At 43.2% G+C, this 15746-nt stretch overlaps 1 protein-coding gene across 2 annotated transcripts in view; it reads left to right on the top strand.

Annotated features, from left to right (window-relative positions):
• HECTD2 (HECT domain E3 ubiquitin protein ligase 2) overlaps positions 1–15746 on the top strand; it is a 258294-nt gene that overhangs the window by 209326 nt on the left and 33222 nt on the right. For both annotated transcript variants that reach the window (XM_063961662.1, XM_063961660.1), the window contains exons 14-16: positions 1910–1998; positions 10315–10473; positions 11947–12021. In XM_063961662.1, the coding sequence (XP_063817732.1) occupies positions 1910–1998; positions 10315–10473; positions 11947–12021 (323 nt within the window). The remainder of the gene's footprint in view (positions 1–1909; positions 1999–10314; positions 10474–11946; positions 12022–15746) is intronic.

The following is a 15746-nucleotide window of genomic DNA, read 5'->3' as shown; positions in this document are numbered from 1 at the left end:
CCTCCTTTTGTGCCTCCAGTGGCACCTTGGGATCTTAACGTGGTGTTGAGTTTCCTGAAGTCACACTGGTTTGAGCCACTCAAAACCGTGGAGTTAAAATTTCTCACCTGGAAGGTGGTCATGCTATTAGCCTTGGCTTCAGCTAGGCGTGTGTCAGAATTAGCGGCTCTGTCACATAAAAGCCCCTATCTGGTTTTCCATATGGACAGGGCAGAATTGCGGACCCGTCCACAATTTCTGCCGAAGGTGGTGTCATCCTTTCATATGAACCAACCTATTGTGGTGCCTGTGGCTACTCGTGACTTGGAGGATTCCGAGTTACTAGATGTGGTCAGGGCTTTGAAGGTTTATGTAGCGAGAACGGCTAGAGTCAGGAAAACTGAGTCGCTGTTTATCCTGTATGCACCCAACAAGCTGGGTGCTCCTGCTTCAAAGCAAACTATTGCTCGCTGGATCTGTAACACGATTCAGCAGGCTCATTCTACGGCTGGATTGCATTTTCCAAAATCAGTAAAAGCCCACTCCACAAGGAAGGTGGGCTCTTCTTGTGCGGCTGCCCGAGGGGTCTCGGCATTACAGCTTTGCCGAGCGGCTACTTGGTCGGGTTCAAACACTTTTGCAAAGTTCTACAAGTTTGATACCCTGGCTGAGGAGGACCTTGTGTTTGCTCATTCGGTGCTGCAGAGTCATCCGCACTCTCCCGCCCGTTTGGGAGCTTTGGTATAATCCCCATGGTCCTTACGGAGTCCCCAGCATCCACTAGGACGTTAGAGAAAATAAGATTTTACTTACCGGTAAATCTATTTCTCATATTCCATAGTAGATGCTGGGCGCCTGTCCCAAGTGCGGACTTCTTCTGCAATACTTGTATATAGTTATTGTTAAATAAGGGTTATTTTCGGTTGCATCAGGGTTGATCTGATGCTCCGTTGTTGTTCATACTGTTAACTGGGTAAGTTTATCACAAGTTATACGGTGTGATTGGTGTGACTGGTATGAGTCTTGCCCTGGATTCCAAAATCCTTTCCTTGTACTGTCAGCTCTTCCGGGCATAGTTTCTTTAACTGAGGTCTGGAGGAGGGACATAGAGGGAGGAGCCAGAGCACACCAGTATCCAAATTCTTTCTTAAAGTGCCCTGTCTCCTGCGGAGCCCGTCTATTCCCCATGGTCCTTACGGAGTCCCCAGCATCCACTACGGACTGCGAGAAATAGATTTACCGGTAAGTAAAATCTTATTTATACCTACTGACCTGGGAAAGGATATCTACGCTAAATGACAAAATAAAGAGTTTTTGCTATGATATTGCAAGAAAATGAGCTACAGATAAGTATAAAGATTGTTTCCTAATAATTAATACTTTGTGGTTCTACCCTTGGTATCAATCCACCTTTCTAAAACTGCATTAAGCAAGATCTTACTCATAGGTTTTCTTAAATATGCACTTGAAAATAATTTGTTGATGATGATGACTGGCATATCCTGATGGGCTATAATAATATCTACATACAGATGCATATAATACACTTTGGCCCAGATTTATCAAAACTTTGAGATAGATAAAGTACCAACCAATCAGCTCCTGTCATTTTTCAAATGCAGCCTGTAACATGGCAGTTGGACGCTGATTGGTTGGTACTTTATCTCTGTTTACTTTATCTTTCTCCAAGCAAATCTGGGCCTATGTTGCTTTGCCCATATTTTGTGATGTGGACAATTTAGCATAACCATAAATGTGCCATTTTTTGCAGCTGCCTTTTTGTTATATTGTTTATACCAATGCATCCAACTCTGTATGAGGCTTAGTTTGTGTATTTCTACAAACACTCTACTTACTGCATACTTGTAGTTGGTTGGTCATAAAACTTTAAGGTCTGCTTATTTATGCATGTGAATCTTTTCTTTTGCAGGTATGTTTACCTATCACAAAGACTCAAACTTCCACTGGTTTAGCAGTTTTAAGTGTGATAACTATTCAGAGTTTCGTCTGGTTGGAACTGTATCCTTTTGTCGTTAGAAAACTAGTTTAGTAATGGAGTTAATAGATTAAGGGATCAGTATTATATGCTGACTGTTGGGATCCCAGCGATCAGTAGACCGACGCTGGAATCCCGACAGCCGGAATCCTGACAGCCGGAATACCAGCAGTGAGAGCAGCATGTCCCCTTGCAGGCTCGCTGCGCTTGCCACGCGTCGAGCCCCGGTGGAGACCTTCGGTCACCACACTAATGTATTTCCCCTCTGGTGGTGACATGGACCACCTTCTGAGTGAGGATTCCAGGCCGCCAGCATTTCACTGGGTGTCAGGATTCTGGCGTCGGTATCCTGACCACTGGGATCCCGACAGCCGGAAAATTGACAGTTTAAGTGTGTTAGATCACAATCTGTCTCTATGTATTACTTTTAAAAACAATTTACTTGCCTAAAAAATAGTCATTATTATTATTAAAGAGCAAACAGTTTAGCTTACATTCTACTGTTTTTTAATGTTCACATCTTTTAAATTACTTTCTCCCAAAGGCTCACTTCCAAAATTTACCTCATATTTCAGTTATTTTAAAAATATAAACTAGCAACAATTGAAGTGCACTTTGTTTTAGACACTATAAGGGGGTATTCAATTAAACCCTGTGACTAATTTCTGCACCGGAGCAATACAATTGCGGGGATTGCCCCCATCAATGAGTCCCTGAAGTTGAATTGAACCTCACAGCTCCATGAGGTAAAGCCCACATAAAAACGGCAAAATCTGGTTCATACATGGGAAAAACCCAGTGATTCTGCAGTTTACGCATCTGAATCGAGATTTTTAGGTGTGAGAAAAGACTATTTAATTGAATAGCCTTTCCCCGCACCTCTGGGATTTTTGTTGGCAATTAGATAAATGAGTCTCTTACATTGACTTAATTTTCAATGAGATTTTCTATTTATTTCTGACGTGTTTATTCATGTATACCCAACCACTAAATGCATACATTTTTCATCCTGATTTATTTTTTTCATGATTTTCATTCCACCCAAGCACAGACATTTATATCTTACCATACAACCTGCCCCCTCGACCACTCCTGCCCCCTCGAGATGCTCTTCTCTGCTCGCTCTCCCCCACTACATTCTCATTACTACCTCACCTCTTCTACTATTCTTACTCTAATGGCACATTTATATCCTTTCAACTCAAGCCCATCTCATCAATCCTAATAAAACCCTTTCTCAAATTAACTACAATTTTCTTGCTTTGCCCCTCTGTGCGCCCACACTACTTAAGCAACTTGTGTGCTTGAAACTCACTTTCTCTCCATTTTACACCATTCTCAACTCTACGTACTGTACAATCAGGATTTAGCCTCCAACATTTAATTGTGACTACACTCGCAAAAAGTGATAATTGAGTAATTTTCCATCCTCATTCTCCTGTACCTGTCTGCTGCTTTCAATACTATTGTACACCCTCTTCTCCTCCACAACCTTAACTGAAGTGACCTATATGACACTTTTCTGGGTCACTTCTTACCTATCATGACACCTGTTGTGCCTCAATCTTTGGACATCTTTCCCTCCATTAGCATTATTTGTTGGACACTCTGTTCATGGCTCTCTGCTCTCCTCACAGTACACTGTACACCTCTTCTCTTGGAGAAATAAGTTGCTTATTAGGCCTTCAGTATACCCTCTACACAAATCTTTCTCTCCTCGCCTGACCTTCCTCTTCTCTGATATCTCTTATAATTAACTGTATTTCTCTGGCTGGGTCCACAGGTTATCCACAGGATAACATTGGGATATGCCGGAGCGACAGCGGAAATGGCACCAAATAGTCACGAGCTTTCTGGCCTCCCAGGATGCATCGGGGCTTCTCCATATAATCCCGCCCCCTTACTCAGTCAAATCAGTTTTTTGTTTGGTGCGGCAGGAGCCGGACCATGGTCACAGGGCTGCTGTTAATAGCAGCCTGAAGCTTTTATTATTTTATTTTAATGGTCTTACTATGTTTTTTTTCTCTCTGAGTGACTTTTCTTAACAGCGTCTTAAACGCATACTAGAAAAAGTCGCTCCAACAACTCCCCACCGGGTCGCAACAACGCTTACCTTCGTGGTATAGTGCTGTCTCGACGGGCGTCTGTGTCGGATGATTCTAGCAGGTCCAGCAGACGTAACCAGGCTGTGGCCGGAGCATAGGGAGAAGGTAAGGCATTGGTTTCCTCTTACTAGGGGTTCCGGACACAGCTACACTGTATTGGAGGAGACTACAAACAGTGTGTTGATGCGCCGACCACTCTTAGGTGCGACAGCGCTATGCTTTAAGGATCATAGGCGCCAGGACTAGGTTGAGGCCGCGATCCTTAAAGTTTAAGTCAACGGGGGGAATTAGACGCTCTTCTGGTCGCCCCTCCCCCAAGTTCATGACCAGTTTCCACACGTCTACCGTCCATGAACTAAATGACCTCACTTCCGTCTCAGACGCTACCACGAGGGTACTCGGTCGCAGCTTAGACGCTGTCGTTGTGTACACTAAAGTTGCCGCCTAGACCGAGTCGCAGGCCGTAGCGTCTGCATACACGTAGCATTCACTGAGCGTCTGTGTCCGTTAGTGAGCACCCGTGTCTCTCATCAGTTATCGGAGCGGTAGTGTACATCAGTAGCGTATGAATCCACTCAGTGTCTTGCGAGCGTATTGATGGATATGGAAGTGTGGTGAGTCTCCCTGTATCCCGCTCTATGGAGGAAGGGTTATACAGTACTAAAATTCTCTCTACTTGTTAGTATGAATTCTTAATTTTGGTACATATTGCATATGAGACCTGTATATTACTGTTGTTTCTGCATGTTATGTTTGAAAAAAAACAGTCTAAAACAGAAATACAATTGTCCCACTTACTTGTAAGTTATATAATGGTGATTGTATTCTCATATGACAATGTCTAATGTTTTAACATGTGACTGACTGCTAGTATGTATGCGGACTTTTATAAGTGTTGTCAGTTCTGTTCTGAACCTCAAATCAGGTACACAGATTGTGGTCAGATTGATATCACTTCTATATCTATGTAAGTGATTTTCAGTTATAAAAGAGTGTAGTATTTGTAAAAATGGATTATTTACCTTATCTATGAGAGGCAAAAGTGCCGAAGATACTTTTATCAGGGCCCTACACCCTTAACATGCTTATCTGGTATAGTGATTTTGCATGGAATAGTTCAGTATCTTACTTATGAGGGGCAACGCCCTGCTAGAGGGGTGTGGTCACACAGACCTTGTCTGCAAAGATTAGCACCTGCAGTTCTACCCCCGGGAATAGGTTACATTATTAACCCATGCAGGCAGCTCCCTCCTTATGGTTTCAGCAGCTTTTATAAATAGCCAGGCTATTAAAACCAGGGTAGATACATCCATGTTACAGACTACACAAGATGAATTCAAATACCCCATATGATGATCAGATATAGCTGACCTTATTGATGCATGAAGGCTATTCTGTCTCTGGATGAATCAGCCAAAGCAGTGTCAAAATCTAAGGCACCTGTATTTAAACAGTGCTCAAGAGACAGTATCTGTTGAGCAATGCTAAAGGGTGTAAGTTCAAGCCTGGCCTGGAGCAGCTTGTTAACTGTTTTAGGGATTCTTACTATCCCTTTCCAGCTGCGGACTGTTCAAAAAGAGAAGTTCCTCCTAGAGTAGATGCACATGTTGTTCGACTTGTGCGTAGATCTATTTTACCATTGCCGTCTACTTCACTAAATAATGTCACAGATAGAAGAGTAGATAGTTTCTTAAAAAAATAATAATAATTTTCTCTCAGGGGCAGTGACAAGGCATGCTATGGCTTTAGCCTGGATGGCAAGGGCAATGGTAGAATGGGGGAGGAACTAGAGAATGGCCTCTCCCCTCCTACCAGGGAGCAGGAGTCTCATCTAGGCCGTATAAGACAAGCTGCCAAATATTTGGAAGAAGCAGCAATTGATATGGGTACGATTGCTTCTAAAGCATCAGCCTTGACAGTAGCCGCTCGTAGAGCAGTTTGGCTACGCACTTGGAAAGCAGATGCAGAATCCAAGAAAAAGTTGGAAGCATTGCCTTTCACTGGTAATATACTGTTTGGAAAACAATTGTCAGATATTCTAGAAGCGGAAGCTGAATCCAAAAAGGTCAGATTTCCGGCTAAGTTATAATCCTAAGACTAGGGGTTCAAAATTTCGGCCATTTCGATGGCAAGGTAAAGCAAAAGCTAAAGAGGAGACTAAGCAACCCCGGTTCAATAGATCAACCAGGGGTAGGAAGTCAAAAGCCAGGGCCTTGCAAGAAGCAGTTCAGAAATTGCTTCAGTCTGGTGTAATTATCCCAGTACCCCCGTTGCAACGGAAACAGGATTTTTACTCCAATCTTTTCTTGATTCAGAAGCCAAATGGGTCGTTCCGACCAATCCTCAATCTCAAATGGTTAAACAAATACATTTGGATTCCAAAGTTCCACATGGAAACATTACGCTCCATAATTTTGCCCATGGAACCGGGAGGTTACATGTTATCTCTGGATATACAGGATGCTTACCTACATGTGCCTATAGCATGGTCTCATCAATGTTACCTCAGGTTTACTATCCTCCAGGCAGTACAGACGGTGTAATGGTTAACATTACTGGCTCACAGAACTGAGGTCATGGGTTCAGTTCCCACCACTGCCCTAACTGTGTGGAGTTTGTATATTCTCCCCGTACTTGCGTGGGTTTCCTCCGGGTACTCCGGTTTCCTCCCAAATCCCAAAAATATACTGATAGTTTATTCCAAGCTTTGCCCTTCGGGCTAGCAACAGCACCCAGGGTGTTTACCAAAATTATGGTGGTTATGGCAGCTTATCTCCACAATCAGGGGATAAGAATATTTACATACCTCGACGACTTATTAATCCTAGCACATTCGCAGGAATTGCTTTTGAGCCACCTTCAACAGACAGTAGTTTGTATACAAAGACACGGGTGGCTCTGGCCGGAATTGACTCTTTGTTCATTTACCTCTTTTCGATGTTCGGAGCTTTATTTATAGGATACTTGGTGAATTGCTGCTACTCTCCCCTCACCCCCCCCCCCCCCCTCACCCTCTTCCTCCCCTTTTTCTAGGCGTTTAGGGTTATTATTTTATTACTTTGTTTATTTATATCTTGTATACTTAGATAGTGTACATTTATTTTCAGAGTCATATCCTTATGTCTATTATATATATAACATGGGTTAGATACGGGTTTCTAATAGGAACTGGTTCTTCTGAATTTTATTAGAGATATCTCATATAGTTTATGTGGTTCCTGCTGTATTGATATTGCTAAATACTTTTGTATCTATATTTCCTTGTATCTCTTTCGATGTACGACTTTGACTCTGAATTTCTATGTCATATCATATAATATATTGTGATCAGAACTTATTTTTCATTAATACTTAATAAAAATGTGTTTGAAAAAAAAAAAAAGACACGGGTGGCTCATAAACTGGGAAAAGTCGTTTCTGATTCCGTCACAACGGATGGTTCATTTGGGGGCCATATTGGACTCAGATCTACAGAGAATTTTCTTGCCAGAGAAAAAGATAGCCAAGGTGCAGGTCATGACTCAGGAGTCGTTGCACACTCAGACAATGTCAGTCCATGCAGCAATGCGACTGTTGGGTCTGATGGTGTCAACCTTCGACATGGTGTAATATGCACAATTCCACTCCAGACCTCTACAGCACCTTATTCTGACCAAATGGAACGGTAATTATCAGACAATAAAAAAGCAGATGATAAAGTTTCTGGTAAACGTAAAAAGGTCTCTAGCGTGGTGGCTACAGACAGACCATTTAAATAAGGGGAGACCTTTTTGGATAAAAGAATGGCAAGTCCTGACAACAGATGCCAGTCTTCAAGGCTGGGGAGCGGTGCTCGAAAGCCTTTGGTTCCAGGGAAAATGGACCATAAGGGAAAGTCGTCTGCTTTCAATAAAACTGTTAGAAATAAGGGCCATATATATGGCTCTAGTTCAGGCAAAGTCCAGTCTGCAAGGAAGACCAGTCCAGATCCGCTCAGACAATGCAACAGCGGTAGCGTACTTCAATCATCAGGGAGGAACTCACAGCAAGAGACTGATGGAGGAAGTGACTCACATACTGAAGTGGGCAGAGCTCCATCATCCAGCATTGTCAGCAGTGTTTGTTCCAGGAGTACTGAACTGGGAAGCGGATTTTCTCAGTCGACACTCCATGCAGGAAACCGAATGGGCATTACACCCAGAAGTGTTTCAGACTCTAGTAAAAAGATAGGGTCTGCCAGAGATAGATCTCATGGCGTCGCGTCTGAACAACAAGGTTCCAATATACGGATCAAGAACAAAGGATCCCGGAGCGATCCTTGTAGACGCAATGTCAGTGAATTGGAAATTTCATCTGGCATACCTGTTTCCTCCAATCTCCCTGGTACCCAGGGTGGTGGGAAAAATAAAGCAAGCAAAAGGAGTCATAATTCTAATAGCTCCAGCTTGGCCCAGAAAGTATTGGTACGCAGATCTACTAAGGATGTCAGTGGAAGCACCAATACTGCTCCCTCAACGTCCAGATCTGCTAATGCAGGGTCCTTGTTATCACAGCCATCTGGATCGTCTGTCTTTGACGGCGTGGCTGTTGAAACCTCTATCCTAGAAGGGGATTTTCAAAACAAGTAATTCAAACTATGCTTAGAGCAAGAAAGCCTTCTTAAGCTCATATTTATTCATTAGTATAGTGAAAGAAGTTTGAATCCAAGATCTTTTAAAGTATCCAGGATTCTGGATTTTCTTCAAGCAGGATTGGAGAAGAAGTTGAAAGTAGCTTCCTTGAGAGTTTAAGTATCAGCATTTAACTGTGTGGTTTCAGATAATGACTGACGAACAGGATTTGCGTACTTTCTTTCAGGGAGTTGTACACATTGAACCTCCATTTGTTTTTCCTGCAGCTCCCTGGGATTTGAATCTAGTTCTTAAAATCCTTTAGGGACCTCCGTTTGAACCACTTAAGAGAGCAGATCTTAAATGGTTAACGGCTAAAGTGCTCTTTCTACTGGCAATGGCGCCAGCTAGAAGAGTGTCAGGTTTAGGAGCACTGTAGTGTAAGTCTCCTTTTCTAATATTTTTTCCAGATAAGGTAGTTCTTAGAACTAGATCTGGTTATCTTCCGAAGGAGGTTTTAATGTTTCACCTTAACGAGGAGATTGTAGTCCCAGCTTTTTCAGGTATCGGGACTTTCTGCGCGAGAAGCGTTGCTGGACGTGGTCCGAGCGTTAAGAATCTACATAGATCGTACTAGTGCTATCAGAAAAACAGATTCTCTCTTCATCCTCTACGGATTTCATAGAAGAGGATGGCCTGCTAGTAAACAGACGTTGGCAAGATTGCTCCGAATGGTAATTTCAGCAGCTTATTCTCGTGCTCATCTCCCTACTCCGGCTAATGTCTCTGCACACTCTACACGTAAGGTAGGTCCTTCATGGGCAGCACAACATGGGGCTTCAGCAGAACAGATTGGTAAAGCAATCACAGGGTCTTCCGTTAACACTTTCATTAGACATTATGCCATGGATACTTTTGCCTCTCATGATACTGAATTCGGGCGAAAGATTCTTCTGTCTAATCAGGAGCGTCCCCACCACTAAACTGGCTTTGGGAATCCCAATGTTATCCTGTGGATAACCTGTGGACCCAGCCAGAGAAATATACGTTATGGTAAGAACTTACCGTTGATAACGTGATTTCTCTTATGTCCACAGGTATCCACAGGGGTCCCACCCTGACGCACCTGATTTGAGGATCTTGACAATCACTAAACCTCTTCCCTCTTGCATGGAATGGTGTGTATGTGTGTTCTTATCGCCTAAATAGGTTTCTACCTGATGCTCTTGCCTAAATTGCTGTGGAAAGAACTGATTTGACTGAGTCAGTGGGCGGGATTATATGGAGAAACCCCGATGCATCCTGGGAGGCCAGAAAGCTCGTGACTGTTTGGTGCCATTTCCGCTGTCGCTCCGACATATCCCAATGTTATCCTGTGGATACCTGTGGACATAAGAGAAATTACGTTATCAACGGTAAGTTCTTACCATAACGTATATTTCTGCATTATCCATAAGTTTATTTCAGTGCTACCTTAAGCTCAACAAGTGCAAAGCAAGAGTTTATATCTCCTCCTTCCAGAGTGCCTGATTCATTATTTATTGATAATAATATACCACACAGGAAAAATAATGACAAATCAGATGCAACAAAGATATTAGGATATGTTTTGACTCTCTTTTGTGTTTATACTTAACATTTCAAGTTGATGGGGCTGGCTGTATATAACAGCATAACGCTAGATATCCGCTTTCCACCCTGCTGCTACAAGAAGCTGTTGAGTCCTCCTGTAGTACCCTGTGACCAGAACATACCTGTAGGCATCGGATCTGTTACTCTAGATGATCTATATCAGATCATGCCGGTAAGTACAATATTTAATTTTAACTTCAGTACTCAGTCCAAACAGCATAAAAAAACAAACCCTCCAACCACCAAACCATACCTCACAACCACCAAACCAAACCTCAAAACCACCAAACCATACCACCTCCCAAACATCAAACCAAGGGCTGTTTCTAGACAATTTGGCTCCCAGTGCGAGCGGTAAAAAAATACGCCTCCCATAGACATTAAAAAAATGTGCCTCCCCCCCACAGACATAAAAAAAACAATTTGGGTTTTATTTCTTCTGATCATGTTTCTTGTCGATATTTAGAAAGGCAATGCTTTTACTAAGACCTAGACATCCCTTGTAAATATTGTGTATAAACACTATCAGAAACCTAAATAACCCCAATTGTCAGAGTTATATATTTCTGTATATTTTTTTAGCTAAATGTAATTCCTCCTTAAATAACTACTATATTACCATTCACATTGCAACCAATAAACAAATGTAGGTATCGCAAAGTATTCCTAACCCAATCGGATTTTAGGAATTGCCATTACTGTATTTAGGGGGTTATTCAGTATGGATCGCTCCTACGATCCTCAGCGCAGTATCCCGATAATCGGGAACCTGCCCATGCATAAGACCCATTATGCGCATGTGCAGAATGGCTCCCATGATCGCAGTGCAGTATTGTGAACACCTCTGCCTGATTGACAGGCATTGGTGTTTGGGGAGAGGGACAGGGGGCGGAAACAAGGGGGGGGGGGTCTCCCCCATTTTCCGGGAGTAGTGAGACCAAGGAATGCGTCATGAGACGCATTTCCTTGGCCCTGTGATGGTCAGTCTGAGTAAGCTTACTCAGCTTGCCATCGCAGATGACCATTGCGACCGATGGTTGCGATATTTGATCCCAGACTGCGATTCTGGTCGCAGTGCTGCTATTGCAAATGCAGCAAGATAAGTGTGTAACACCTACTGCACTTGCATTGCTAATGCAGTACATACTGACTGAGGGCCTTAGATAATAAGTGATAATACATATATGAATGTAACAGATTTTTTTAGGCTCCCATGATCCATTCAGTCATTACTGAGTTGAGCTGCGCAATGAACACAGCATACACATAATTTTTAAAGTACTCAGTCATTGTCCTAGTAAATGCTGGAATTAACCATGAGGCAAGAAAATAGATTAAGTACAGTAGTATGCAGCAGTATTCATTAAAAAATACAGTGTGTACTTTCATGTAGAAATCAAATGGTCCTTGCTACAGAGCTCAGGCTGAGTTAGGAAATATTCCAAAGTTTGTCTCTTGGTGGCGCTCAAGAGCTTTTACTGAGAAACTGCTGCAACTAGTTCAACTAATTAAAGCAAATGTGTTGCCTTCCTTGAGTTATATAATATCTTTGTTGTAACAATCATATTATCAAATGAGTCAGATATAAAACAATATTTGAATTAAATGATCCATTATGTTATAAACATGAAATGTTTGTTTTCAGGAGCTTGCTCATGGATTGAATGAACTGCTAACATATGAAGGCAATGTGGAAGAAGATTTCTATTCAACATTTCAGGTCAGTCTCTTGATTTTTGGCAACAATACATTTTGCAGCATTGCATAGTTAAAAATGGAATTAATTAACAGATTTAGAGATTTCATGTACAGTCAAGTACATACATTCATCCTACAGTGCATTAGTGTAGGACAGAAAGGGCTACCGCTCTTCTCATGAGATGCGGATGTCATGTGACCCACGCTAGAATCCCGACACCACTTGGAATCCTGGCGCCAGAACACCGACCGCCAGCATCCAGAAAGTAGGTATTGGGGTGACGGTCAGGTGCGGCTTTAGGGTTAGGCACTAGAGGGGGGGGGGGGGGGAGTTTAGCCCTAGCTGCCCCCCCCCCAGTTTTACCCCGTCACCTGTTGGGGCATTCTAATTATTGGGATGCCGGGGCTGATCAGTTGACAGCTGACATCCCAACCTCCAGGATATTGTATCACACCCCTTCTTGCATGTGTACACAGAAGTTTTTGGGGATTACTTCCATTGGAATGCAGACAGGTTTGCAACATATGATAATAGAATTAGATATTTGCCTTATTTGTTCCTGTCCCCTACATACAAATGGTTATTTTGTAGATAAGTCCATTAGTGTAGTTCTAGGAATGTAGCTGGATAAGGGGGTAATTCAGTTATAACATTTGCAGAGAGAGTAAGATCCGGGTGGGTTATTTTGTTTCTGTGCAGGGTAAATACTGGCTGCTTTATTTTTACACTGCAATGTAGATTTCAGTTTGAACACACCCCACCCAAATCTAACTCTCTCTGCACATGTTATATCTGCCCCACCTGCAGTGCACATGGTATTGTCCAACTGCTAACAAATTTGCTGCTATGATCAGGTCTGAATTACCCCCTAAGGGGTATATTCAATTGCAGTCGAAAACTGCCATCTGTCGAAAAGACGTCAGTTTTCGACTTTTTAAGGTCGAATCCTGATTTGACCTATTCAGAGCTTTTCGACAAGTCGAGGCATTCGACTTGTCGCAAAGCACGTGGATCGGCGGAATAGCTGCCGATCCACGTGTTGATGTTGAAAACGGGGCCAAATCCGACAGGCTTTGGCCCCCTTTTCGACTAGCCGCAGGGAGACGGGGGGACACTGCTGGAGCGGGGTGGAAGCTGCCGTGTGGTCGGGCGGGTGAGTGACATCCTGCTGCAGCGCTACTCCGTAGCGCTGATTTCCTCTGGCTGCCGCCGTCTGTCCCCCCGCGGCTCGCCCCCCCTTGCCTCCTCCGGGTCCCATCTAAAATTCGACTTGAAAAAGTCAAATTTTAGATGGGATTGAATAGGAGTTGTCGGATCCATTCGGACAAATACATGTCGGAATGGATCCGACTTTAATTGAATATACCCCTAAGTCGCTAAGAATTTGTGTCACATTAAGCTTTAGCTATAAAGATCCTCTGTGATGTCATTTGTACCTAGCGCATAGATTAGCTGTATCCTGTGAATATCGACTATTGAGTATTTGCTGTGTTTAGTTGATATGTGCACTGTGACTAAAATATGTAAGCCATTCTGCACAGAGGTCCTAGCTGTTCTGTTTAAGAGTAATAGCTGTTATGTTGATTGTATGGCTGAAGTAAAATAAAACATCATGTCTTATCATTTGACTGTCTGGTATTTTATCAGAAGTGCAAAGTTCAGCAGCTTGTACATGCCGGAGTTGTATAGCAGGCAGGGCTGGCGCACTAGGTGACCTATGCAGCCACCCTTTGGCTTTGTGCACAGCATTAGCTCCTGCTCCTAGGTCTAGAAGTGTGAAGCCATGATGTGACATCATAATCCAGCACCAAACTGGAGTGCATCGTTGACATGAAGAAGAAGCTGCCACTGCCGGCTTCACTTGTAAAGAATTGCTGGTTGCTGTCCTTCCATGTCAGCACAAACACTCAGTATGAGGGCGTCACCAGGGTGCCGAAAGAGGAGTGGGGCAGGTACTAATTACCCGGTGCTGGTCATTTCTGCCAGCCATAGATGAGGAGCCATAGAGGTGGAGGAATGGATCTTTTTAAGAGCTAGTGTGGCCTAGCCCCCATGCTTGGCCCTTCCCTCTTTTTAGCAATAGGGCATGTAAGGTATCGCGTGGCCCTTGTTGTTTCAGGGTAGATAAGAACACTGAATAAGTGACCTAATATCATTCATTCAGTGTTTTAGATGCTTTCTAAACCTTGGTGCCATAGGTGACCATGAGCGTGAGCTGAACAGAGTGTTATGCAGAAAAAGACTGCATGGGCTATTTTTCTAGTAGAACATGACTTAAACAAGCATAGCATCCTGTAACTGGCTTGAATGAGTTGTCTGAATTGGAGGTCAATCACATTCTCGGTGTTGGTGGAATCAGTCCACCCATAGTGGTTCCGCAAAGTGATGGAAGTTGCAAGGAAAACAAGAATTAAAAGTAGCGATCTTGCATTCCAATGCTCGGAACACAGTGATGGGCCAGAGATAGTCCCCTCTATTTGTTATACTTGAAAGTGTTAATTGATTAATGAGGTGCTGCAGAGAAATAGACAAATTCTCTGAGCCTGGGATAATTATTATTCCTCTTTTTCAGTTTTGCAGACATATATAAATTATGGACAACTTGCATTCAACTGTGTATTGGCACCTTTATATCAATTAATTCCTCTAATGCTGATCTTCAGATTAATTGTCTGCCTTTCCTTGGTCTGGCCACCCTACTTTTTTCAGTAGGCAAGAAAAAATAAGAGTTATGGTAAAACTTACTTTATTAACTCTAGTTCTTCGAGGTCCATAGGATCCACAGGATGACTTTGGGGTATGCTGGTGGAGACCAGGACAGGCACTGAACAGTTAAACTTTTTGAAGCTCACAGGATGCACTGGACCCTGTCCCCTCATACCCCGACCACACCTCAAGCTCTTCAGTTTTAGTTAACAAGCCCAAAGCAGGAGCTGGATGGAGAGAAGGATGGATAGTACACACAGAAATCAAACTCACAAACAGGAGACGGGAACTGGTGACCAAAAAGTGTAACCCATTGAAACTAGGTGCGTCAGGGTGGGTGCCCTGTGCATCCTATGGACCTCAAGGAAAAAGAGTTAACAAAGGTAAGTTTTACCATAACTCTTATTTTCTTCTTCAGAGTCCATAGGCATCCACAGGGATGATTTTTGGGGATGTCCCAAAGCAGTTGAAATAGGGAGGGAATGCTCCTAAGCTGAAAGGAGAATGTTGCAGCAAAAAGATGCATCCTGAGAGTCAAACGTATCAAAGGCATAGAACCTAAGAAACGGGTGGGCAGAAGACCATGTGGCTGCCTTGCAAAGTTGTTCAGCAGATGCGCCACGATGGGCTGCCAACAAAGGTCCCACAGATCGAGTATAGTGAGCAGAATCTCGAATCGGAACTGGAAGGTCGGCTTTCATGTAAGCTTGTGAGATGGACTTGCGAAGCCAACGAGCCAGAGCTTGTTTGTTAGCTGGCCAACTCTGCTTGTGGAAGCCATAGAAGGCAATGAGCAAATCCATATGCAGTAATAGATATGAACTGACGATGGCTTCTGCGCTTGGAGCATAGTTTGAATCACTGAACTGAACAAACCCTTATCCCTTAATAGGGATGACTCGAGCTGTGCCATCAAAGATAGCCGAGCTATGTCCGGGTGTAGACAGGGACCTTGTGGTCGTAGAGGAAGTGAAAATGATACATCTATGATGATCCGTGAACCAATAGCGTCTGGGCCATGCTGGTGCAATTAAGATTAC

Source organism: Pseudophryne corroboree, chromosome 3 (assembly GCF_028390025.1).
Source record: "Pseudophryne corroboree isolate aPseCor3 chromosome 3, aPseCor3.hap2, whole genome shotgun sequence".
NCBI classification, from domain to species: domain Eukaryota; kingdom Metazoa; phylum Chordata; class Amphibia; order Anura; family Myobatrachidae; genus Pseudophryne; species Pseudophryne corroboree.
Note: the sequence above shows the minus strand (reverse complement) of the source record. Positions and strands in the feature narration are given on the sequence as shown.